Here is a 24719-nt window from a genome sequence, read left to right on the forward strand (position 1 = left end):
CTCACTGCACCTTCTCTGTGAGTGACTGCCGTGTGACCTAGAGGAATGAGTCCCCTAGACGGGGGAGGGGGGGGAAGCAAATGAGTACAAAACAAATCTGGTCTATTTCTTGTTTTGATCCACTCCATCTATCTTTTACATCTTTGGCTGGCAGCAGATGGTGCAGAAGGACTGCAAGCCATCCACATCTCATGGCTGCTTGGCAGAAGACGTTGCAATACGACTGCTAGCAATCCGTATCGCCTGCCTGCTCACCATAAGACGGTTCAATAGGACTGACTGCAGGACTAAAGAGAATGATCTGGTCAAGTCACTCCAAATTTAGTCCCTGCACCCATGTCTGCCCAGGCACTCCGGATCGACCTCACAGAGGTGACCAGGAGCACCTCGGACATGACGATGATGGCTACCAGTCCTACTGTACCGTCTGCTGCCACAAGGCAATGGGTTGCTGCTGCTGTGTAGCAATGCAGTACCACGTCTGCCAGCACCCAGGAGACATACGGTGACGGTTACCTGAGCGGGCTCCATGCTTGCCGTGGTATGGCGTCTGCACAGGTAACTCAAGAAAAAAGGAGCGAAACTATTGTCTGCTGCTGCTTTCACGGAGGGAGGGAGGGAACGGGGGCCTGACGATATGTACCCAGAACCACCCACGACAATGTTTTAGCCCCATCAGGCATTGGGATCTCAACCCAGAATTCCAATGGGCAGCGGAGACTGCGGGAACTGTGGGATAGCTACCCACAGTGCAACGCTCCGGAAGTCAACGCTTGCCTCGGTACTGTGGAAGCACTCCGCCGAGTTAATGCACTTAGAGCATTTTCTGTGGGGACACACACACTCAAATATATAAAAACGATTTCTAAAAACCCGACTTCTATAAATTCGACCTAATTTCGTAGTGTAGACATACCCTGAGTTCACCTTCTACAGCCTCTTACCACATCTGCAAAGCACAGGTACCTCTCCCAGGGTGCGATGCTTCAGCCAAGACAACCTGCTGAGAAACCGCCGCAGAAGAGATTGAGTTCTTCTCCTTCCAGCCCAGGGCCGGCTCCAGGGTGTGCTGGGAGTCTCCCTCACCCAGCCCTGGCCAGGATTCTGCTGGTATTCCAGGCCTAGCTCAGTTCTGGAAACAGCTTGTGTTGGGAGGGGCTGCATCTCAAACACCCCTCGACCAAATGACTCCAGATTTGTACCCCTGACCCTTCCCTCTGCCCTCAGGTGGTGGATCAGGTTTCTAGCCACTCAGACTGCAAATGTGAATTTAAAGAAAAAGGGATAATTTGGTTTGGGAAAGAAACGCTGCTGCAGCACCATGGTGCGGCCAGGTGCCAGCCCATAATATTACTGCAGTTGATAATGTGAGCTGGCTACTTTATTGCCAGTTTCCTTCTGTTCCTCGGCAGCTGGAAGTTGCCAACAGATTTCTTTCACAGCGAGGATGCTGTTGCTTCTTTTCTTGCCCGGGGAAAGCATCACTTGATTCTTTGATTTTATTTACTCTTTCCTCAAATTTTGCTTTTAGAGCTCTCGCTTAAAGTTATCCAGCTGCTTTTCTTCAAGCCCCTTCAAGGCATTTGCTGGTGGGTCTGTCTAGCCTTTCAGGGCAGAGCCGTACAGATCTAGTACCCTTGTGACAAAGTCCAAGACCAGAAGATAGAAATAAACTTTATTCTGTGAATTTACTCCTCTGAATCTACAGCATCCAAATAACTAAACAGAGCAAAATAGGAGCATTGAGCTAGGGAATTGGAGGGAGAGGGAAACACCACTATGGTTTTCATATTCACAAGTAAAGAGCAGAGGACTTTGATGGATGACCCAAAGTGAGTCAGAACTTAGGCCAGATCTACACTATAAACTTCCATTGGCAGAACCATATCGCTCAGGGCTGTGAAAAATCCACACCCCTCAGTGAACGCAGTCGTACCGACTGAACTCCTCATGTAGACAGCGGTACGTTGACGGGAGAGCTTCTCCCCTGGACATAGCTACCGCCTCTCTCAGAAGTGGATTAACTACACTGATGGCAGAAGCTCTCCTGTCGGCATAGGAGCGTTTTCACTTAAGCATTACAGCGGCGGAGCAGCACCGGTGCATTTGCTCTGCTGCAGTATTTTAAGTGTAGACCTGCCCTAAGACAGGCCGGCTCTGCTGTGACCCTGAGAGTGGCTCCTGGTGGCTGCTGGTTGGCCAGTTTTTGTGTGCCTGGAGGATCACAGAGTTACAGAGACAGGCATGTAAGAGGGTCGAGAAACTCCATTCACCAGTATAATGCTAAGCAAGTCAGTCTTGTCCTCTCTCATCATTTTATTGTGAGTCTCGCAGCACTTGGTGTTTTTCTTAAAGTCCCAGCAGCTGGAGTAGATAGTTTGCAAGGCAACCTCAGATTATACTACAGATACATTTCCAGCCTTCGTGTTTGTGTAGCAAAGACTGAAAATCGGAAACAAGAACACCCCAAAAGCTGGGAAACCAGAAGGCAAAGAAAATAACACAATATTTAAAAAGAAGTTTCAGCCAATCTCATGATTCTGGGGGGCCTGACAGTTTTTGAATGCTTGAGGCTGACGAGACTGTGATTAGAATGGCAAAGTGTGATAGCTGTAATTTATATATTACCTATGTCTTTGCTCTACTTTAGATATCTCATATTGAGTGATCCCTGCTCCTCTGTCACAGGGATTAATGGAATGCCTACCAGTGACCACTAAACGATAGTGAACTCAGAAATACTACACGCCGGCTCCCAAAGAAGGGGATGATGTTCCCAGTGAAAGAAGATGTGAAAGTAAAGATTGGCTCTCTGCCAGAAGATGTAACGTCATAAAATGTAACTTTCTCCCCTTCATAATCCAGATAAACCCCAATGTTACTGGGGCTACGAGGTAGGGCCAGAGGAGTCTCAGGGGAGGTGAGGGCCGAGTACCCATTCCCTGTACTCTGCAAAGCCCAGATCCCCTCCTCCGGTGTACGGCTTTTCGCTCCCTCATGTATCACAGACTCTTTGGCAATGCCCAAAACCCAATTATGTTTGTTCCCCACCTCCACTTTCCAGTAACATCTCCCTGAGGTGAAGCCCTTATAGCCCAGCACACAGGCAGCAGGGTGAAACCTGTTCTGTGTCCCTACATATCCCACGTTTTGGTATTTCTGTATCACACTCTCATCTGTGGACACGACGGAACAGGGAATTCCCAGGTCTGGATCCGGAGTGGCCTGCACTGCATGAGGGGAGAGAGAGAGAGGAGGAGAGTGTTAAGGTCTGTCCTCACTGCAGAGTTAACCCAGGCGCTTACTCGGCTGCTAACTCTAATGCTCTTCCTGTCCAGATGCATAAACACCTCATCTGAGTTCAGGGGTGCTTTCCACCCAGCATAGGCATTGACTCTGTGGGTGCTCCGGGGCTGAAGCACCCACAGAAAAAAAATAGTGGTGCCCAGCACCCACCGGCAGATCCTTCTGATTAGCTCCTCCCCCTCTACCCAAAGCACCTCCCACCCGCCGATCAGCTCCTCCCCCTCCCTCCCAGCGCCTTCCTCCTGCCACGGATCCATTGTTCAGGAGGTTCTGGGGGGGGGGGGGGGGAAGAGGGAGGAGTGGGGGCAGAAAGAGGCAGGGGAAGGGGGCAGAATGGAGTGGGGCAGGAAGAGATGGGGCAGGGGTGGGGGCGGGGCCTGGGGCAGAGCAAGGGTCAAGTACCCCCCTGGGAACTGGGGAAGTCGGCACCTCTGTGCAGGCTAAACCACTCCAGTGCTGAGAGTCAGAGAGTCTGAGGCCAGAAGGGACCATCAGGTCATCTAATCTGACCCCCATATATCACAGGCCACCAACCCCACCCAGCACCCACCTAACCCAGCAACCAACATTAGCCCAAAGCATGACAGCCTACAGCCGACCGTGCTATGATGTGCCACAGGCAGAGAAGAGGAGGCACCGAGGGTCACCAGTGCCCGAGGCCCCAGCAATGCAGGGAAATGATTTCGTGAGATACCCCCAGATAATCTTGGCACGTCACCCGCATCCACATGCTGCAGAGGAAGGTGAAAAGCCTCCCCCCGAATGCCACTGCCAGCTTGACCTGAGGGAAAATAGCCCTCCAGTGCCTTCCCTCAATTCCCCCGTGAAAGACAGACCGGGTACCCCACGAATCACTGGGAAAGAAACTCAGAATAGCTGGTCAGCCAGGGGATGTGCTCCCAGAGTCCCAGAGCCTCAGCAGCACCCGTGAGGACCCAGTAAGTGAGGTCAGGCTCAGCAGCATGGCTCCTTGCACCCAGTCCAGGCTAACCTGGGTACTGAGCCCCAGAGTTCACTCTGCCGTGCAGACAGACCCTTACAGGCAGAGCTCAGCCCTGGGGGAGGCTAGGACCATTTCTCATGCTCCCCAGTAGCCCCAGGCTGGCTGGGGTGGGCCCTGAGTGTCAGTCCTGGGGAGCTGCCTGTTGGCGGAAGCTGAGCAGGAAATTCCCCATCGTTCCCGCCAGGCATCAAGGAGGTATTGTTAGGAGGGTGTGAGACACTGGGATTTTTTTATGACGCCTATATGTGCCTCAGTTTCCCAATATGCAGCGTTTTTACCCAGTGGATGATACGGGAGTGTTTGCTCTCAGGGCAGGCTAAGCTGCCCACGTCACTATCTGGGGCCTGAGGTCCTCAGCAGACAATGGCAAATCCAATTGCCCGGACATAGAAACATAACAATCAGCAACCCGGAGAGCTACGGCCTTCCCCGCCTCTGTGGCTGAGCTGCATCGCCCCGGCTCGGGAACAAGGGACTCAAGGTGGGAGAGGGGCAAAGCGGAAGTTACATGTTGGCTGCAGGAAGCAGTAGGGGGCAGAGGAGCTGACTTCCTGGGGGGTGCTTGACCCTCGCTCTGCCCCAGGCCCCACCCTCACTCCACCCCTTCCCCCAAGTCTCCACCCTACCCCGCCTCTTCCTGCCCCTGCTCCTCCCCTGCCTGTTGATCGCGGTGGGTAGGAGGCACTGGGAGGGAGGGGAAGGAGCTGATTGGCAGGGCCACCAGCGGGTGGGAGGGGAGGAGGGGGAGGATCTGATCCACGGGGCTGCTGGTGGGTGCTGAGCACCCACTATTTTTTTTCCATGGGTGCTCCAGCACCGGAGCACCTACAGAATCGGCACCTATGGTGGGGGGCACACCTGGGAGTCTGAGAAAGCAGATCAGATGGACAGAGAGACAGAGCTTGAACCACGGGGTTTGCACTGCGGGGCTGGGCACCGGCTCCCCAGAATGGACTATACTGTAACCTTCATTTCTCTGAGCTAACCAAGGTCTTCCTGTGCTGTGGTGCAGAGCAGGGGACTAATAACCCAGGGGCTTGACAGTGACAGCGGTGGCTGAGTGTCACTGCAGGTGCTTGCAGAGCTGTGCTGCTCCCTAAGATCACAGAGGGCTCCCGCAGGGGTCTGTCTCAGCTGGACGCACTGAGCACAGCTCATGTTGTGAGGCAGGAGAGCTGAAGGCCCAGAGGTCCAGCCTAAGGAGTCGGTGAAGCCACGTGGCTTACCCTGGAGGAAGAGGGGGCTGATGGTGGGGGTCTGGAGCATCGAAGGGGCTCCTCCCAGAGACTGTTCCAAAGCGGGGGCTGCAGCACGAATCCTGTGGATCCGTGGCAGAGGGGATCTCGGTCTCCTCCCCCGATCCCTCTCCCTTGCTGGGGGTGCTCCACATCCAGCAACAGAACAGAGCAGGGGAGGCAGCAGGCACCAGCTTCAGCTTTTCATGCATTTCCATGCTGCCCTATTCCTCCCTCATCTCCTGGTGGAAAGTCCCCAGCCCAAGAGTACAGCACATGGGGTGAGAACCCCTCCACCCACTTGGACCAGGAGAAAGTAGCGAGCAGCCCTGCTGGAGAGACACTGGGCTATCTGGTGAACTGGGAATTCGACTTCTTGGTGGCACTAAATGTCCACACCCGAGGGATGTGTAACAGTCATCCAATGCACTACACTCATTTTGGGGAGGGAGCATGGTCTAGAGGTTAGAAGCCAGGACTCCTAGGCTTTATTCCTCACTCTGCTACTGACATGCTGTGTGACCTCAGGCATGTCCCTTCCTCTCTCTGCAGTCCAGCTTCCCTTTTTCTCAAATGGGCATAAAAGATGCCAGGTATTCAGATGCTGTTGTGGGGGGCCAGATAGGTAACTATGAGATCCGAAGAGAGCCCCTTCCCCAGCCTGCAGTGGTGCTCATGGGACAAGGATGGGGACACAACACGGTTGCAAGTGTGGTGTTCAGTAATCCTGCTGGGAGCATGATGTTTGAATGAAACCCTCTTTATCCAGGGTTCTGTATCACAGAGCTTCTGCTATGCTCCTCCTTCCTGTCTGGGAAGCCAAACCACTTAAAGGGACAGTTCCCAGTACCACAGGAAGCACCAGCCCCCAGGGAGAGACAATACTCCTTGAACTGATGGACCTATCTTCAATGAATTTATCCATCACTGGCTATTCGTGTCCTGTCTTCCAACAGCAGCCAGTGCCAGGTGCTTCAGAGGGAATGAACAGAACAGGCCATCATCCAGTGATCCAGCCCCTGTTGCCATTCCCAGCTTCTGGCAAACAGAGGCTAGGGACACCATCCCTGCCTAACCTGGCTAATAGCCATTCATGGACTGATTCTTCATGAATTTATCTAGTTCTTTTTTGAACCCTGTTATAGTCTTGGCCTTCACAACATCCTCTGGCAAGGAGTTCCACAGGTTGACTGTACGTTGTGTGAAGAAATACTTCCTTTTGTTTGTTTTAAACCTGTTGCCTATTAATTTAATTTGAAAAAAGAAAAGGAGTACTTTTAGCACCTTAGAGACTAACAAATTTATTTGAGCATAAGCTACAGCTCAAAGTGAACTGTAGCTTACGCTCAAATAAATTTGTTAGTCTCTAAGGTGCTAAAAGTACTCCTTTTCTTTTTGCGGATACAGACTAACATGGCTGCTACTCTGAAATTTCATTTGGTGACCCCTCGTTTTTATGTTATGAGAAGAAGTAAACACTTCCTTATTTACTTTCTCCACACTCGTCATGATTTTATAGACCTCTATCACATCCCCCCTTAGTCGTCCCTTTTCCAAGCTGAAAAATCCCAATCTCATTAATCTCTCCACATATGGCAGCTGTTCCATACCCCTAATAGTTTTTGTTGCCCTTTTCTGAACTTTTTCCAATATATCTTTTTTGAGATAGGGCAACCACATCTGCTCGCAGTATTCAAGATGTGGGCGTACCAGGGATTTATATACAGGCAATATGATATTTTCTGTCTTATTATCCATCCCTTTCCTAACGATTCCCAACATTCTGTTTGCTTTTTTGACTGCCGCTGCAGTCCTGATTCTCTGCCTTGTTCAGTGCTGGCCTTAGCATGGTCTCCCACCAAGGGACCTTCCACCAGCTGGGGATGGATGGAGCCCAGCACATGAGTCCATGCTCCTGACGCTAGGGTGAGAGGGAAGTATAGCACAGGAACTAGTGGGAGACGCTTCCTTAACTCTTTATTTCCCAGTTTTCAGAGGTTGGAATATGGGTTCCTTTCACGTTCTGGGAGAGTACAAGGCACTGATGGTCAACCTGCACTCTGTGTTAATGATGTTTTCCAGCAGTGAAGCTTGTCTTTCATATAAAAAATAAAAATAGAGCAAATTTCTAGTCCTTATAATTGCCGAGAGAAGCAGAAAAATGTGACCTGAGTGTGCCCTAAAGGCTGATTATTGGACCTAAAAATGTACCCTACTTTCCAATTGTAAATAGTAGTGATGTATGAACGTGCACATAAATGGGAATCGGCGATGGGCTGGATGATTCCCTGTTCTGTTCATTCCCTCTGGGGCACCTGGCATTGGCCACTGTCGGAAGACAGGATACTGGGCTAGACGGACCTTTGGTCTGACCCAGTCTGGCCGTTATGATATAATGGTTCCTTCTAACCTTGGAATCCATGGCTCTGTATTGGTGGAAACCTCTCGTTTGAATTCAGAAGTGTCTTCTAAAAAATTAATCCTGAGATTTTAATTAATAATTGTTGGAGGAAAATATCCTTATTAAAACTTACCTTCTTTCTCTGCCTTTGAGATCAGAAAGTTCAGTTGATAGGGCAGGGTCTCTAGAGGAAGAAAAGATCAGAGGAGAGGTGATTTCCCCCTTTCTTGTGGGAAAATAGCCTCATGAAAATGGGGCTGGATTCACAAACAAACTTAGGCAAGGTGACGCTTAGCATCAGAACACCCAACGCTTAGGCACCTAGAAAGTCACTGTGATTTACAAAACCAGAGTCAGACACCCAGGCAATCTGCACCATGAATGGGGAGAGAGATGCGCCTTGGAATGAGCTTCATAAAAGCCAGCATGCTAGGCGACTCCCTGCTTACGCCAGCCAGTGGGAAATGCCAAGGTGTGGGGGTGTGCTAAGCCCCGGCCCTCTCAGGGAGTTCGGCGACCGAATCTGGGCAGCACCGTAGGCACCTCCCTCGGCATGGGATTCTCAGCTGCGAGCCCTCTCTTGATGTCCGGCACCTGTGCCATTTTTTTGTAAGAAGCCTGGGGAGAGGGGGAAGGAAACCCACCTAGCTCATAACTTTTAGCCCTGTGGTTAGAGCACTCAGCTGGCCTTTGGGAGACCCCTGGTTCAAGTCAATCCTGTGCCGCAGAGGGAGCAGGGATTTGAAATGGGATCTACCGCCTCTCAAGGAGCGCCCTAATCTCTGGGCTGCAGGATTGTCTGATGCGGGGTGCCCACATGCTCTCCTGTGAGAGAGGTTCCACTGGGGATAATCAATAATTCATTGGGCCAGAGGCAGAGAGAAATCATGAGAACGTCCCAGGTGGTTAGAGCACGCTCTTGGGACGTTGGAGACCCAGAAGCTTGTCCCGCTGCTCAATTATGGATCAGATTCAAAAGGGGCAACAGAGAGGCCTATATCAGACCCCTGTTGGAATCCCTTCTTCCCCTCGGGGGGACAGAGGATTGGAACTGGGGATCTCCCACATCCCAGGTCAGTACCCTAATCACAGAGCTATACATTATAAGGGAGCTCCTCTTTCCCTAGAGCCTGGTTCTTTTGGGTAAGTTCGCATATAAAGCCTGAGTCAGTAAGTGTGCTCAGAGCAGGCATCTCAGATTGGGTCCCTGTAGGTGAGTTAGGAGGAGGAACCCCTTTCTTTCCCCAGTTCATGTATCTCTCTGGGGCTTAGGTGTCTTGGCAGCTGGACTGGAACTGCAGAGTGCATGCACAGAAGCAGAAACATAGGTGCCTAGGGGACTTTTACCTCAAAAATAGAAGTGCTGAGTGATTTTAGGCACCTACAAGGTTTGGTTGCAGCTGAGTGGGGGGTCTTTGTGAATCCCAGTGTAGTCTGATTCTGGGATTTAGGTGCCTAAAATGGCAAGTAGACCCCCGCCCACCCCAAGTCCTTTTGTGAATCTAGCCCATACCCTTTCTCTCTGCATTTGAGCTCAGTTCATAGGGCCGGGTCTCAAGAGAAAGGAAGGACTGGAAGAGAGGTGATTTCATGTTGTCTTGACTCTGGTGACATTCCTACTGCTAATTAATGTAACCGTGATTGAGAAAGACAAGCTTTGGAGCTTACTCAGAGCTCTTCTTCAGGTCCGTGTAGCTCAAAAGTTTGTCTCTCCCCAGCAGGAGTTGGTCCAATAAAAGCTATGACCTCCCCCACCCTGTCTAATATCCTGGGGCTGACACGGCTGTCGCAGCACGGCATGGAACCGTGCTGTAATTCTGAGAGACAGCCCAAAGGAAAAGACCGTAGAACGAGAGGCAGATTGGAATGGAGAGACCTTTCCAGTAGACCAAACTAAAGTGAAATCATCGTCCAAAATATATCTTGCACCTCTCCATCTCCTGCCTTACTCCAACGATCTCAAAGCACTCGGTGGCATTCACTAATTAGCACAACAAGGTAGGTTGGCCATTATTTCCTCCTTTTTCAAGATGGAGGAACTTGAGGTACAGATTCTGGGATTTTCAGAAGGGCTGAGGCCACGTGGTGGCCAATTATCATTGACAGTCAGAGAGAGATGGGGCCTAAATCCCTTAGGTCCCTTGGAAAATCCCAGCCATGGAGGTTAAATTCAGCATTTTCTAAAACATCTGGTGATTGTGTCTCTCTGAAATTCTGAGTGGCCAATTTTGACACCCATGGTTGGGTCTGAGACAATCCAAGTGGAGGCCTGGCGAACTGGCATCAGCCCTGAGCCCTCCCCATCCCACCCACAAAGACGTCTAGCTGGGACGAGCTGAGAACTAATAGCCCAGAGTCCATCTCCTTCCACAGTCAGAGGCACATCTCAATGTGCCATCACCATATCATGAGCCCAAATAACTATTAAGTTACCTTTGAATTTCTTCAGAGCCTCCTGTAGACAAACATTTCTTTGGGAAGAGACGCCAACTCTCTCGCTCACATCCTGTGGCACAGCCATTGGTTTCTCGAACTTCACCTTCTCACACCTGGGGGGGAAGGGGGAAACACCCTAAATCTTTTCTTTCTTGAGAATGAGCTACCAGAGACTGCTCTCTTGGGGGCTCAATGAGAGCCTCTAACTCCCACTGGTGAGACAATTCATCTCCTCGCTGGAGTTTTTAAATGCCTAGCTCCTCCAATGGGAGTTAAAGAGGGTAAGGGGTCCACAGGCTGCCCCTCAGAGAGAAGGGCCTAATCTCATGGGAAAGGGTGCTCCAGTGGTTAAGGGGTTGCTGTAGGACTCTGGAAACCTATGTTCCACTCCTGCTCTGCCACAGCCTCCCTGCATGACCTTGGGCAAGTCACTTAAGACCTGATTTTTAAAGATGCATCCTGGGATTTTCAAAAGCACCTAACCAAGTCAGGCTCCCAACTGCCATTGACCACAATGGGAGGTGCCTAGCTCGCTTAGCTGCTTTGGAAAACCCCACCAAGTGCCTAGCTACGCCTCAGGTGACTAAATGCCCTGCAAAATCTGACCCTGGGGGGACAATCCCCTTCTAGCATCACGACGCGTGAGGGGGAGTGGGAAGGAGTCACATACCTGCTCCAGGTACTTTTGATGTCCTAGAAAAGAGAAAGAGAGTTCAGTCCCACGTGTAACAAGATGGGGACCGCTCCTGCTCTGCAGGGGACTTGCTTTGCCATCCCTAGTTGAGCTCGAGATCCAGTTCTCTGCAGTTAGCAACTTCAAAAGTCCATTCACAGATTTCGATGGAATGGGACCCCTAAACCCTCAATCACGGTGTGTGCTTTCTCCTTCTAAATTCTATTTTGTCTGTGCCAATGGCATTTGCTCAAACAGACTGATCAGACACATGAATCCCTGACTGCCACATGCAACTGCTGTGTCCAGAGCGTTTGCCTTTCTCAGTCTAAAAGCTCCATGTATGCAATTCTGCTCAGCAATTCTGGAAGCTGGATTCATTCCCATTTCTTTGCAGGGCCTATTAAGAACTTTGCTTTCCTAATCTCCCACTTCCTAGAAAGTGGAGTTGTGCCTTTTATTGCTTTCATATCGTTAGGGCCCTTCATTTTCAGTTTTTATTTTAGTTAATTTTTCCTGGGATTTTATCAGTGTTTATTACCACAATAAAAACAGGTGAAATCAGTGCAGAAAACTATTAAGTTTTCTGGGTAAATATCAGGGTTTGTTTTGGTGGATGGAAAGACAGGGAGAAAAAGTATTCAGTAGATTAATGCTTTGAATTCTGTTCATCCCTGTGGTTTTCTGCAGAACTAAAACAGAACTCAAAGCACAATGCCCCCCCTGAGTTTAAGAAAACAATATATCTGTAATCCCCAAATAAAACGTTTCATCTGAACAAACAGTTTACTGGTGTAGAATCATAGAATATCAGGGTTGGAAGGGACCTCAGGAGGTCATCTAGTCCAACCCCCTGCTCAAAGCAGGACCAATCCCCAAGTAAATCATCCCAGCCAGGGCTTTGTCAAATCTGACCCTAAAAACCTCTCAGGAAGGAGATTCCACCACCTCCCTAGGTAACCCATTCCAGTGCCTCACCACCCTCCTAGTGAAAATTTTTTTCCTATCTCCAACCTAAACTTCCCCCACTGCAACTTGAGACCATTACTCCTTGTTCTGTCATCTGGAACCATTGAGAACAGTCTAGATCTATCCTCTTTGGAACCCCCTTTCAGGTAGTTGAAAGCAGCTATCAAAAATCCTCCCCCATTCTTCTCTTCTGCAGACTAAATAATCCCAGTTCCCTCAGCCTCTCCTCATAAGTCATGTGCTCCAGCCCCCCAATCATTTTTGTTGCCCTCCGCTGGACTCTTTCCAATTTTTCCACATCCTTCAGTTCTGGCCCTCACACTACAAGGACACAGTACTCCAGATGAGGTCTCACCAATGCCGAATAGATGGGAATGATCATGTCCCTCAATCTGCTGCCAATGCCCCTACTTATACAGCCCAAAATGCCGTTAGACTTCTTCACAACAAGGGCATGCTGTTGACCCGTATCCAGCTTCTCGTCCACTGTAACCCCTAGGTCCTCTTCTGCAGAACTGCTGTCTAGCCATTCGGTCCCTAGTCTGTAGAAGTGCACGGGATTCTTCTGTCCTAAGTGCAGGACTCTGCTCTTGTCCTTGTTGAACCTCATCAGATTTCTTTTGGCCCAATCCTCTAATTTGTCTAGGTCCCTCTGTATCCTATCCCTACCTTCCAGCGTATCTACTCCTCCTCCCAGTTTAGTGTCATCTGCAGGTGCAATTGCTGAGGATGCAGTCCACGCCATCCGCCAGATCATTAATGAAGATATTGAACAAAACCAGCCCCAGGACCGACCCTTGGGGCACTCTGCTTGACACTGGCTGTCAACTAGACATGGAGCCATCGATCACTACCTTTTGAGCCCGACAATCTAGTCAGCTTTCTATCCCCCTTATAGTCCATTCATCCAGCCCATACTTCTTTAACTTGCTGGCAAGAATGCTGTGGGAGACCGTATCAAAAGCTTTGCTTAGAACGATTAGCCTATAAATATTCACATTCGATAATTGGGCCACACCATTTGCAGCGCATACACTCAACTTCATCCTTTTCTCCTATTTTTGTTTCTTTAACCCTTTTGAATACTTCCTTGTGTTCTGAAATGTATTCTGATATAGATTTTCATTTTCTTCCCATTTTAGTGCGTCTAATCTTTAACCCATTGTCTGCTAACAGTTTGAAATGTGTACGTGGTGGGCGTGAGATTTATCAGTAGGTTCAGACGCACACGCACTTCAGAGCTTGCATGCTCAGTGGTTTGAGCATTGGCCTGCTAAACCCAGGCTTGTGAGTTCATTCCTTGAGGGGGCCATTTAGGGATCTGGGGCAAAAATTGGGGATGGTCCTGCTTTGAGCAGGGGGTTGGACTAGACGACCTCCTGAGGTCCCTTCCAACCCTGATATTCTATGATTCTACGTGTGCCTGTTGGTTTATTGTGTGCATCTTCCAGAACAATACGTTCTTACTTCAGCAGGCAGCTTTGCATATACGCTCAGACTGATGTATTATCGGAATACAGAGATCTCATGCAATGTATTATATTTTCTTAATAAAACAAGTTTTTTATATATATTTGAATGATACAAAAGTAGGATGAAAATCAGAAAAAATTGAATAATACTTTTTTATAAAACCCAGACATTTTTTGGCAAAATTGGTTTAAACTGAAAACGAAGGGGCTTACATAGGATGTATCAAAAAGGCCTGAGATGTCTGCCTTTAAAACAGCAAAGCTGTTTCCACATGGGAAATATTAGAAATGTCACATTTTGTTTTCCCTTGCTTTGCTAAAGGACACACTGACAGTCTCCATTGTGGAGTGGGAGCTCTCCAAGAACTTAGTAAACTCCGAAGTTAATCAATCGGAATCTCTCCCTTCCCTGGGCAGGGATCTGGGTGTCTCTAACTATCTCACCTGCAGGAATTCACTCGTTGGCTGCTGACACTTCTCTTCTATCTCACTGATCAAGTCACTGAGACGGGAAATCTCCTCAGACAGTTTGGTGACATTTTCATCCTGTATCTTCACAATTTCCTTGTCCAACTCTTCCAGCTGGGCCAGCAGGAGTTGCTCTTGTTCCTCCAACAACTGCCGCAGTTGCTCAAATTCAGACACAATCTTCTGCCTCTCAGCTTCTATCTTTCCCTGTAATGAAGAGACAAACAGGGAAAGGACAGGTCAGGGACTAGGGTTGCCAGATGTCCAGTTTTCAACCAGAAAGTCCAGTCAAAAAGGGAACCTGGCAGTGTCCGGTCAGCACTGCTGACTGGACGTTAGAAGTCGGATTACCCACAGTAACTGGCTTCTACCACCAGGGGGTGGGAAGAGCAGCAGCTGCTGCTGGGAGCCTGGAGGAGCACCCAGGGATGGCTCCGGGGGGAGAAAAGTATGGGCAGCTCCCCTGTCCTGCCCCAATCACCCCTCTACCCCCAGAACGTGGCTCTCCCTCCCCCGCCCCAATCACCTCCACCACACCCCTAGAGCTCTGCTCAGCTGGCAGGGGGAGGGAGGTGGAGAGAGCAGCAAGTGACAGTGAGTAGGCAGGGCCGTGCAACCACTAGGCGAACTAGGCGGTTGCCTAGGGCGCCAAGTGGTTGGGGGCAGCCAAAAGCGCGCTCTGGGGAGGCGGGGGAGCGGAGGTGAGCTGGGGCAGGGGGGCGCGGGGAGGGCCGCCTGCAGCAAGTAACGGGGGGTAGGGGGAGAGTAGCGCCGCGCAGGGGAACCGCTCCCCGCCACAGCTCACCTCTGCTCCGCCTCCTCCCCTGAGCACCACCCCGCGCTGCCGCTCTCTCTCCCACGCTAGCGGCTCCAAACAGCTGGTTGGCGCCGCAAGCCTGGGAGGCGGGAGAAGTGGAACGGCGGCAGCGTGCTCAGGGAGAAGGCGGAGCAGAGGTGAGCTGGGGCGGGGAGCTGCTGCACGGCTCTCCGGGCCGAGGGGAGGGGGGGGAGTTGCCGCACGACTCCCTGAGGGGAGACGGGGAGCTGCTGCTGGGAGGCTGGGGGGGGGGGGGGGGCGCGCATCAGGGCGGGGAAGGGGCGGTGGGGAGCTGCTGCGGGGGGGCGCCTCAGGGCAGGGGGGGTGCAAGATGGAAGTTTCGCCTAGGGCGCAAAACATCCTTCCACCGGCCCTGGGAGTGGGGGGCGCAGCCTCGAGGGAAAGAGGTGGAGCATGGGACGGGGCAGGTTCCAGTGTTCAGCGTCCGGTTCTCACAAATGAGAAAGCCTATCAGGGCCAGGGGGAGAGTCAGGGAACAGTTCTTAGAGCCCTCTTTTCATTTCACCCTGCTACAAACACACGCTTGAGATTTCAGGAGAACATGCCTGATGTTCATTCAGGCCAGCTGAGACTAACATGTTCCCAAGTGTCTTGGGGACTTACGCCTCCAGTTCCCATTTTCAAAGTGACTTTTGGTGCTGAGGAGCTGAAGTTTCCTTGAAAGTGACTTTTGAAAATAGAACTGAGGGTAAATTTTCAGAAACAGCAAAATCATTTAGGAGCTGAAACCCATTTAAAAAAAGGTATAAGGAGCTGCTTTTAAAAGATATTTAGGTGTCTAAAGAGGCATATAAGCCCCTAGAGGGATTTTCAATATCACTTAGGTGCCTAAGACGCCTTGACTAGATTCATAGATATTTAGGTCAGATGGGACCATTATGATCATCAAGTCTGACCTCCTGCACAACGCAGGCCACAGAATTTCACCCACCACTCCTACAAAAAAACCTCACACCTATATCTGTGCTATTGAAGTCCTCAAATCGTAGTTTATAGACTTCAAGGAGCAGAGAATCCTCCAGCAAGTGACCCGTGCCCCATGCTACAGAGGAAGGCAAAAAACCTCCAGGGCCTTCCAATCTGCCCTGGAGGAAAATTCCTTCCCGACCCCAAATACGGCAATCAGCTAAACCCTGAGCATATGGGCAAGATTCATCAGCCAGATACTACAGAAAATTCTTTCCCGGGTAACTCAGATCTTACCCCATCTAATAACCCATCACAGGCCATTGGGCCTATTTACCATGAATATTTAATTACCAAAACCATGTTATCCCATCATACCATCTCCTCCATAAACTTATCGAGTTTAATCTTAAAGCCAGAGGACGTCAGGTGCTACTTAGTTGCTTTTGAAAAATCTCACTAGGCCTCTCTCTGCATTTTAAACCCCTAAATACCTGTGAGAATCTGGCCCTTAACCACTTGCAAAATTGTAACCCTTAGGCTCCAAAATCACTTAAGCACTTTTGAAAATGTCACCCAATATCTCAAGAATGATGAGTCTTCAGGTCTGAGTGGCTTAGTATTCTGCTGATCATCTAGATTGTTCCAATAGCAGAAAGGTTGGAAGGGGGGGGGGGGGTCTAACACAGAATCAGAAATACATTGGCAGAGAGTTGTGGAGAAGACGGAAGGAAAGTTTTGCTGGTTACCCACACAAAACACCAGTTACAACATATACTGTGCAAAATGCATTTTCTCCAGCTCTTACATGTTTCATCTGGCATTTTGTTAATTACATTGTCCCAGAGGAAACCAGTTGTGTCTGGTGGTTATAGATGGAGATTCAGGGGGAGGATTTCAGAGATAGGTACCCACTGGCTGTTTTGTAAGTGCTATTGACTGTTAATGTGAATTAGGCACCTAATCACCATACGTGCCTTTGAAAAAATTTCCCCTCAAATCACTGTTTGTAGCTCGATTTGGACCCACTGATGTGTGGGGAATAAGATCAGTGCTTAGAGCTGAAACTGGAAGCCAGTGGAGGAATCAGCCCAGAGGGATGAATAACAAAGACCAACAGGATCACACCCTGAAAGGGTGAGTCTACAAGAGGCAAAGTGCTTGAGGTTACCTAATACATCACAGCTAACCCTGATCTAAGCTCGACCTTGCTCCTAGTTAGCACATTTTATCTCAGTTTAACTGGACAAGGTGAACCCTACACACCACACTAGAGTCAAATTAAATTAGGTTTAAAATGTTTGCAGGTCAGGGGCTTACACCAGTATAAAGACATTACATTAAAAAGTGATTTGAGGTACATCTGTACTACACAGATGTTACAGCGGTGTGTAGAGGACGTACACTATATGCCCCTGCTAACATGGGCATAAATAGCAGTGTAGATGGCGAGGCATGGCTTAAGCAAGTAGAGTCACGATATGCCTGAACCCTCTGGGTATAAACCCTACACACAGGGCTCTATACGCCTCCAAGCAGGGCCTCCCCCATCTACACTGCAGTGTCCCGCTGCTTCCCCAGCGCTGGAGCCTTTCCCCACCCCAGGAAAAGGCTCCAGAAGTGGGGAAAGGCTCCGGCCGGTCTGCTGCCTCCCCCTGCTGGAGCCTTTCATTCACCCCTGTAGCTACACACCACAGCATGGACACAGCCTGCTTTTCACTGTGCTGTGTCACTACACAGTCCTTACAGGTTGCCCCCAGGGCTGTGCCGTGTAGATGTAGCCATAGCTAAGACAGGCACTGCTGAGTATAGAGCAAGCTTGACACTCTCCCCACACAGAGAGATACCAACTCTGATTGATGCAACTGCTGGACCATAACAATGGGAACCTACCAGATATTCCTGGCTTTGCTTCTCTCCAGCCTGTTTCCACTCCAGAAGTTCTTCTCTCTCTTGCTTCAGGGTGTTCAGTCGGGTTTGAATTTGTTCCTGAGACAAGAAAGACAATGCTTGGGAGGCTCAGGAGCTGAGGAGTCTGCCGCACAGACGCAATGTATATACATTTCATGTCCCCCTCAGGCTGTCCCACAGACGGTGCTCATGGCAATGTCACAATTGCCTCTTGAGAGGTGGGAGACTCCAGTTCAAATCTCTTCCCCTCATCAGCCCCTCTCAGCAGCGTCTCCCGTTGTAATCCTGTCAATTACAGGCCAGTAAGCCTAAGGGCTTGTTGATAAGTACAGCGCTGCAGCTGTACCCATACATCTGTGCCGCTGCAGGGCATGTGGTGGAGACGCTCTATGCGGACGGGAGCATAATAAACCCACCTCCATGAACAGCAGAAGCTATGGTGGCGGGAGAAGCTTTCCTGCTGACATAGCACTGTGCACATGAATGCATAGGTCACTCAGGGAGATGAAATATTCACAGCCCTGAGCGACGTAAGTTTGTCTGCAATACAGCCTATGTCGTCCAAAGCCTAACTTCAGCACCAGGCAAATTGGTTGAAACGATAGTAACGAACAAAATTGTCAGACACAGATGAACATGATTTGTTGGGGGAAGAATCAACACGGCTCTTGTGAAAGGAAATCCTGCCTCACCAATCTATTAGAATTCTGAGGGTGTCAACAAGGATGATCCACTGGATATAGTGTACTTAGACTTTCAGAAAGCCTTTGACAAGGTCCCACACTGAAGTCTCTTAAGGAAATTAACCTTCTCTCTTACCCCATGACTGTTTATCTCATGGATCAGTAACCGGTCAAAATATAGGACACAAAGGATCGGAATAAATGGTCAGTTTTCACAATGGAGAGAGGTAAATACCAGGGTCCCCCAAGGATCCATACTGGGACCAGTGCTGTTTAATATAGTCATCAATGATCAGGAATAGGAGGTAAACAGTGAGGTGGCAAAGTCTGCAGACGATACAAAATTACTCAGAGTAATGGAGTCAAAGCAGACTGCGGACAGTTACAAAGGGATCTCACAAAAATGGGTGACTGGGCAACAAAGTGGCAGCTGAATTTCACTGTTGATAAATGCAAAGTAATGCATATTGGAAATCATAATCCCAACTATACATATAAAATGACGGGGTCTAAGGAGCTCTTACCACTCATGAAAGATTTTGGAATCATCTCTGAAAACATCTGTTCATAAAAGCTAACAGAATTTTAATAACCATTAGGAAAGTGATAGATAAGAAGACAGACACTATATAAATCCATGGTACATCTTGAATACATCATGCGGTTCTATTGGCCCCATTTCAAACAAGATATATTTGAATAGGAAAACGTACAGCGAAAGGAACAAAAATTATTAGGGGTATGGAACAGCCTCCATATGAGGAGAGATTAAAAAGACGGAGTGTTCAGCTTGGAAAAGAGACAACTGGGATTGGGGTGGAGATGTGAAAGGTCTATAAAATCTTGGATGGTGTAGAGAAAGCGAATAGGGAAGTTTATGTACCCCTTCACATACCAGGAACCAGGGGAAATTAATAGGCAGCAGGTTTAAAAAACAAACAAAAGGAAGTACTTCACACAACACACAATCAGTCCATGGAACACATTGCCAGGCATGTTGTGAAGGCCAAAAGTATAAGTGGGTTCAAAAAAGAATTAGATGAGTTCATGGAGCATAGGTCCATCAATAGCTATTAGCCAAGATGGTCAGGGATGCAACCCCAGGCTCCAGAGATCCCTAAGCCTCTGACTGCCAGATGCTGGGACCAGATGACAATGGATGGATCATTTGATAATTGCCCTGTTCTGTTCATTCCCTCAGAAGCACCTGGCATTGGCGACCATCAGAAGACAGGATACTAGGCTAGATGGACCTTTGCTCTGACCCAGTGCAGCGGTTCTTATGTCCTTAGTGACTTTCTAGATGCCTAAAAGTTAGGTATTGCAATGCTGAGCATCACAACACCCAAGTCCCTTTGGGGATTCAGACCTAAATCTCCTTTGAAAATGGGACTTTGGCTCTAAAGTCAGTTGGTGCTTTTGAAAATATGGTCCGAGGATCTTATTCTGTAATTCACCCAAGGTGAGATGTTGCAGAGCCACACAAAGGATTTAAAAACACAGCTCCATTCATTTCATGGCAGCTGGGCATCTCAGTCTCCAGTCTCAGCCCTGCTTGCTTTCCTTCTATGCTGTATGTGTCATGCTGCCAGGGAACAGAGAGGCCTTGGGGGCACCAGACTTGATGTAGAGGATTAGGGACTTTGTCTAGACCAGTGGTTCTCAAACTTTTGTACTGGTGACCCCTTTCACAGAGCAAGCCTCTGAGTGCGAACCACCCTTATAAATTAAAAAACACTTTTTGATATATTTAACACAATTATTAATGCTGGAGGCAAAGAAGGGTTTGGGGTGGAGGCTAACAGCTCGTGACCCCCCAGGTAATAACCTCACGACCCCCTGAGGGGTCCCAACCCTCAGTTTGAGAGCCCCTGGTCCAGACAGCCCTTTGCCTCCAGCAAATCCTCCAAGTGCTGCAGGGCACTGGGTTGAAGTTGTATCCATTTTCCAGCAGTGTAGACTAGAGTGTCCTGCTCCCACACAATGACAGGGAACAGTATATGAAGAGATCTGGATGTCAGAGAGTTAAAGCCGAGCAACTTACAGGGAAGGGAGTTTTGGTAAGAGTTGTTTAAAACACTTTTTAAAAAAGTGTATATTAAACTGTGGAGCCTAATGAACACTTGGGAGAAAAAAGAAAAAAGAAAAGGAGTACTTGTGGCACCTTAGAGACTAACCAGTTTATTTGAGCATGAGCTTTCGTGAGCTACAGCTCACTTCATCGGATGCATAGCATATCGTATGCATCCGATGAAGTGAGCTGTAGCTCACGAAAGCTCATGCTCAAATAAACTGGTTAGTCTCTAAGGTGCCACAAGTACTCCTTTTCTTTTTTCTTTTTACGAATACAGACTAACACGGCTGTTACTCTGAAACTTGGGAGAAAGGGACTCCTGGTTAAAATACAACACTCCCAAGGTTCATAAATATTGGCATGGGGGAAAAGAAGCACTTCCGAGGTGCTCCAGTACTGAGACTCAACGTGGTCCTGGGAATCAGCCATTTTCTTCCTTTAATCTTATTGTGGCACTAATACAGCCCACTTCGTCCTTACAGCTAGAGTGGCGTACAGCACAGCGGATTCTGCCCCGAGGGGATTGCTCTGTCCAACAGGCTTTTTAAGGTTCCAGTCCACTTGGGCTTCATGGGCCCTAGAATGCTGCATCGAGTTTGTGGTTCAAATGGACGCATAAACCCAAAGCAAAACTCCAAAGTATGCATGGGCGGGATGAGAATCACTGGCTCGGGGAGGCTGTCTGCCAGTCCAGCCCTTTCAGCCTGAGGCCCCCACCAGAGCCCCCCACGATGACAGCCAGCCCCTCCGCCCCAGAGCACCAGGCAGTGCAGCCCTCAGCATCCCCAGCCCCAGGAGCGCCGGGTGGCATGAGCACCGGCCCCAGCGGCCCGCAGTCCTGGGCCGCAGGGCAGGCCCCCGCTAACTCCAGCCTGGCCAGGGGGGAAGAGATGCAGCATACTGGCGGGAAGAAAGAGGGCACCTGTGGGTGGTGGGTGGGCAGGGCCATGCAGGGCTGTGCCTCCCCTGACTCCCCGCTCTGCTTCAGGAGCAGCAAAGTGACCAGCCTTCAGCAAGCCAGGGAAAACAGGAATTTGTCATCCTGGTTTTACCTTGAGAAAAAAATTAAGCAGATTAACCTTGTTTTTTTAAAGCAGAAATCTTTCAGTGCATCTTATGCTTCAGAAAGTAGCAGGAAACGAACCCACTGAGAATGCTGCTGACAAGGTTACCTTACCGCTGCTTCCAGGAAGCTGCCAGCGGTCATTAGATAGGAAATGCTCAAGCTGGGCACTACGCCAAGCACCAGCTCTGTCGAAACTCAGCGGTGCTCAGAGGTTTATAATGCGATTGTAAAGCAGTGCGTTGCAGGAGTGATGAGAGGTGGTGTGGTCTAGTGGCTAGAGAACTAGGATGGGCATTGGGAGGCCAAGGTTTAATTCTTGGTTCTGCTACTGAGCTGTTTTGTGAGTTTGGTCAAGTCATTGCCCCTTCCGTGCCTCTCTGTCCCTCCCATTCCTTTGTCTGTGAGGGTGCCCAGCAGATCAGGCCCTGCAGGTGGGAGAGACAGGCGAACACCTGTCCTCACCCAGCTCATGGGTTGGCAGGAAATAGGCAGCCAAAAGCCTCTAGAGGGGCAGCTGTGCACATGCCCAGAGGCAGAAACCAAGGCACTGAGAGAACTTGTACCCTGAACACACAGGCACTGAGTGAGTTTGGGCTTCTACAGGGCTTGGCAGTAGCTCTGGGGATTGCAGTGGAGCCTAAAACTGGTATTTTAGGTGCCTAAACCCCAGATTTACACACCTCACTCTGGGGTTTAGGCACCTAAGTACTTTTGTGAATCCCCAGCCTTTGCCTCCCTGTACCGCCGCTCCCTCTCCTGCACTTTGTCCACCTTGCCTGTTTAGACCAGTGGTCCCCAAACTGCGGAGCGTGCCCCTCTAGGGGAGTGCAGAGGAAAGTTCGGGGGGCCATGGTGGGGCCTGGGCCAGGCCCCACAGGGGGAAGGGGAGTGCCACCCACACACAGGCGCAGGAAATAGGGGTGCACTGGGGGGGGGCAGGGCGGCTCCCCTCCCAGCCCCGGGCCCAGCTGTGGCCTACCTTGTGCTCCCGGGCAGCCTCCTCTGTGGGGACCACCCTGTGAGCGCGGTGAGCCTGGGACTCCCTGCAGATCACACAGATGAGCATTTGGTCCTGGCTACAGAAGAGTTTGAAAGGCTCCTGGTGCACATTGCACAAATCTCCTCCTCCTGCTGCTGCCGCTGTTTGGAAACTCAGCTGCTTGGCGATTTCTGCAAAGTTCCCCAGCTGTCTGTTCGGCCTGAGGGTCCTCTGGGGAAAGGTCTCTCTGCACTGAGGGCAGCAGGTGTCTGTATCTGGTCCCTCCCAGCACTGGGTGATGCAGGCTTGGCAGAAATTGTGCCCGCAATCTAAGGACACTGGATCCTTAAAAAAACTCAGACAGATGGAGCAAGTAGCTTCCTCTCGGAGGTTCTTCAAAGGATTCACGGCTGCAGCCATGGCTCCTTGCAGACAGTGTAACAGGGTAAATTTCCTTTCCTGCCAGACCCAGCAAGCAGCCTTGTAAAGCAGATTGCCCAACCGGGAGCCAATCACCCTCTCTGGCGGGAATTTAAAAACAAACAAACAAACAAAAAACCATCAACACACACACAACACCCCAGAAGCCACGCGTCCCCACCCCCCAGCAGAGCCCCCAAACAAGCAACAGGCGACTTAAAGAAATGAATAGGCAATTACATACACAAAGAAGCCAATAGAGGCTTGCTGGGAGCGGGTTTGGCAGCTTTCTTTCTACACCACAGAATAAACCCAGGCTCAGATTCAGGTTTAAGGTCAAGACCCTTCCTGTACCTCCTTTGTAAAGCGCTTTGAGGGAAAACACTATATAAGAGTGTTACTAATCCCTAATAGTTAGAGATCATTTTAAGCCTTGACCAATTTATTCCTTCCAAAAAATGTTTATTTGCATTAACTTAACTATTATAACTCTGGGGTTTCTAGTTATTCATATCATCAATATCCCATCCCTTTTTTGAATCTTGCTAAGTTAGTGGCCACAAAAACTCCATGTGGCAATGAGTTCCACAGTTTAATTACATGTTTTGTGTAAAAGTATTTCTTATGGGTTTTGAATTTGATCCCTTTCCATTTCATTGACTGTCCTCTTGTTCTTGTGTTATGAGACAGGCAGAAAAGACGTTTCCAGTCTTCTCTGTCCCATTCATTATTTTATACCCTTTTATCCTATCCCCTCTTATTCATCTCCTTTCTAAGGTAAACAGTCCCATTCTTTTGAATCTTTCTTACCAAAAGAGTCTTTCCAGGCCCTTCATCATTCTCATTGCCCTTCTCTGAACCCTCTCTAATATTGCAATAGCCTTTTTCAAATGGTGTGACCAGGACTGCACATGCTACTCTAGGTCGGTGGTTTTCAAATTCTTTTTCTGGCGACCCAGTTGAAGAAAATTGTTGATGCCCACGACCCAACGGAGCTGGGGATGAGCGGTTTGGGATGTAGGAGGGGCTCAGGGCTGGGGGAGGGTTGAGGTGCGGGGGTGAGGGCTATGGGCTGGGGCTGGGAATGCGGGGTTCAGGATGTGGGAGGGGGCTCTGGGCTGGGGCAGCGGGTTGGGGTGCGGGGGGGGGTCAGGGCTCTGGGCTGGGGGTTCAGGCTCTGGGATGGGGCCAGGGATGAAGGGTTTGGGGTGCAGGAGGGGGCTCCGGATTTGGGGGGGCTTAGGGCTGGGGCAGAGGATTGGGGCACGGGGCTGGGGCGTGCCTCAGGCTTACCTCCGGCGGCTCCCGGTCAGCGGCACAGCCGGAGTGGGGAGGCAGGCTTCCCGCCTGTCCTGGCACCTCGGACCGCGCTGCGCCCCAGAAGTGGCCTGCAGCAGGTTCAGCTCCAAGGCGGAGGTACGCAAGCGGCTTCGTGCGGTTCTTGCCCGCAGGCATCGCCCTCCCCAGCTCCCATTGGCCGGGAACCAGCCAATGGGAGTGCGGAGCCGGTGCTCGGGGCAGGGCGGTGCATGGAGCCCCCTGGCACCCCCTCCCCAACGGAGGAGCCGGACCTGCTGCTGGTCGCTTCCAGGGCGCAGGGCGGTCTCGGAACAGGGAGGGACGAGCCTGCCTTAGCCGGGCAGCACTGCCGACGGGACTTTTAACAGCCCGGTTGGCGGTGCTGACCAGAGCCACCGTGACCCAGTCCTTTCCATTCCGTGACTCAGTTCTGGGTCGTGACCCACGGTTTGATAACCACTGCTCTACATGTGAGTTAGGTGCTAACTCTGTGGGTGCTTCCTCTGGGGCTGGATCAGCTCCTCCCCCTCCCTCCCAGCGCCTGCCACGATCAGCTGTTCCACAGTACGCAGGGAGGGAG

General features: G+C 50.1%; 1 protein-coding gene across 1 annotated transcript; it reads right to left on the reverse strand.

Moving 5' to 3' along the window:
• Window positions 1-1710: 1710 nt before the first annotated feature.
• On the reverse strand, window positions 1711-22870 carry LOC141998462 (zinc finger protein RFP-like). Its single transcript, XM_074971313.1, has 7 exons — window positions 22421-22870; window positions 17601-17696; window positions 13940-14170; window positions 11052-11074; window positions 10379-10494; window positions 8079-8129; window positions 1711-3230 (listed from the first exon to the last, which is right to left on the reverse strand). Exons 1-7 carry the CDS (start codon window positions 22838-22840, stop codon window positions 2704-2706), a joined length of 1464 nt encoding a protein of 487 aa, XP_074827414.1. The 5' UTR covers window positions 22841-22870; the 3' UTR covers window positions 1711-2703.
• Window positions 22871-24719: the final 1849 nt, after the last annotated feature.

This window comes from Natator depressus, chromosome 14 (genome assembly GCF_965152275.1).
Source record: "Natator depressus isolate rNatDep1 chromosome 14, rNatDep2.hap1, whole genome shotgun sequence".
Lineage (NCBI taxonomy): Eukaryota > Metazoa > Chordata > Testudines > Cheloniidae > Natator > Natator depressus.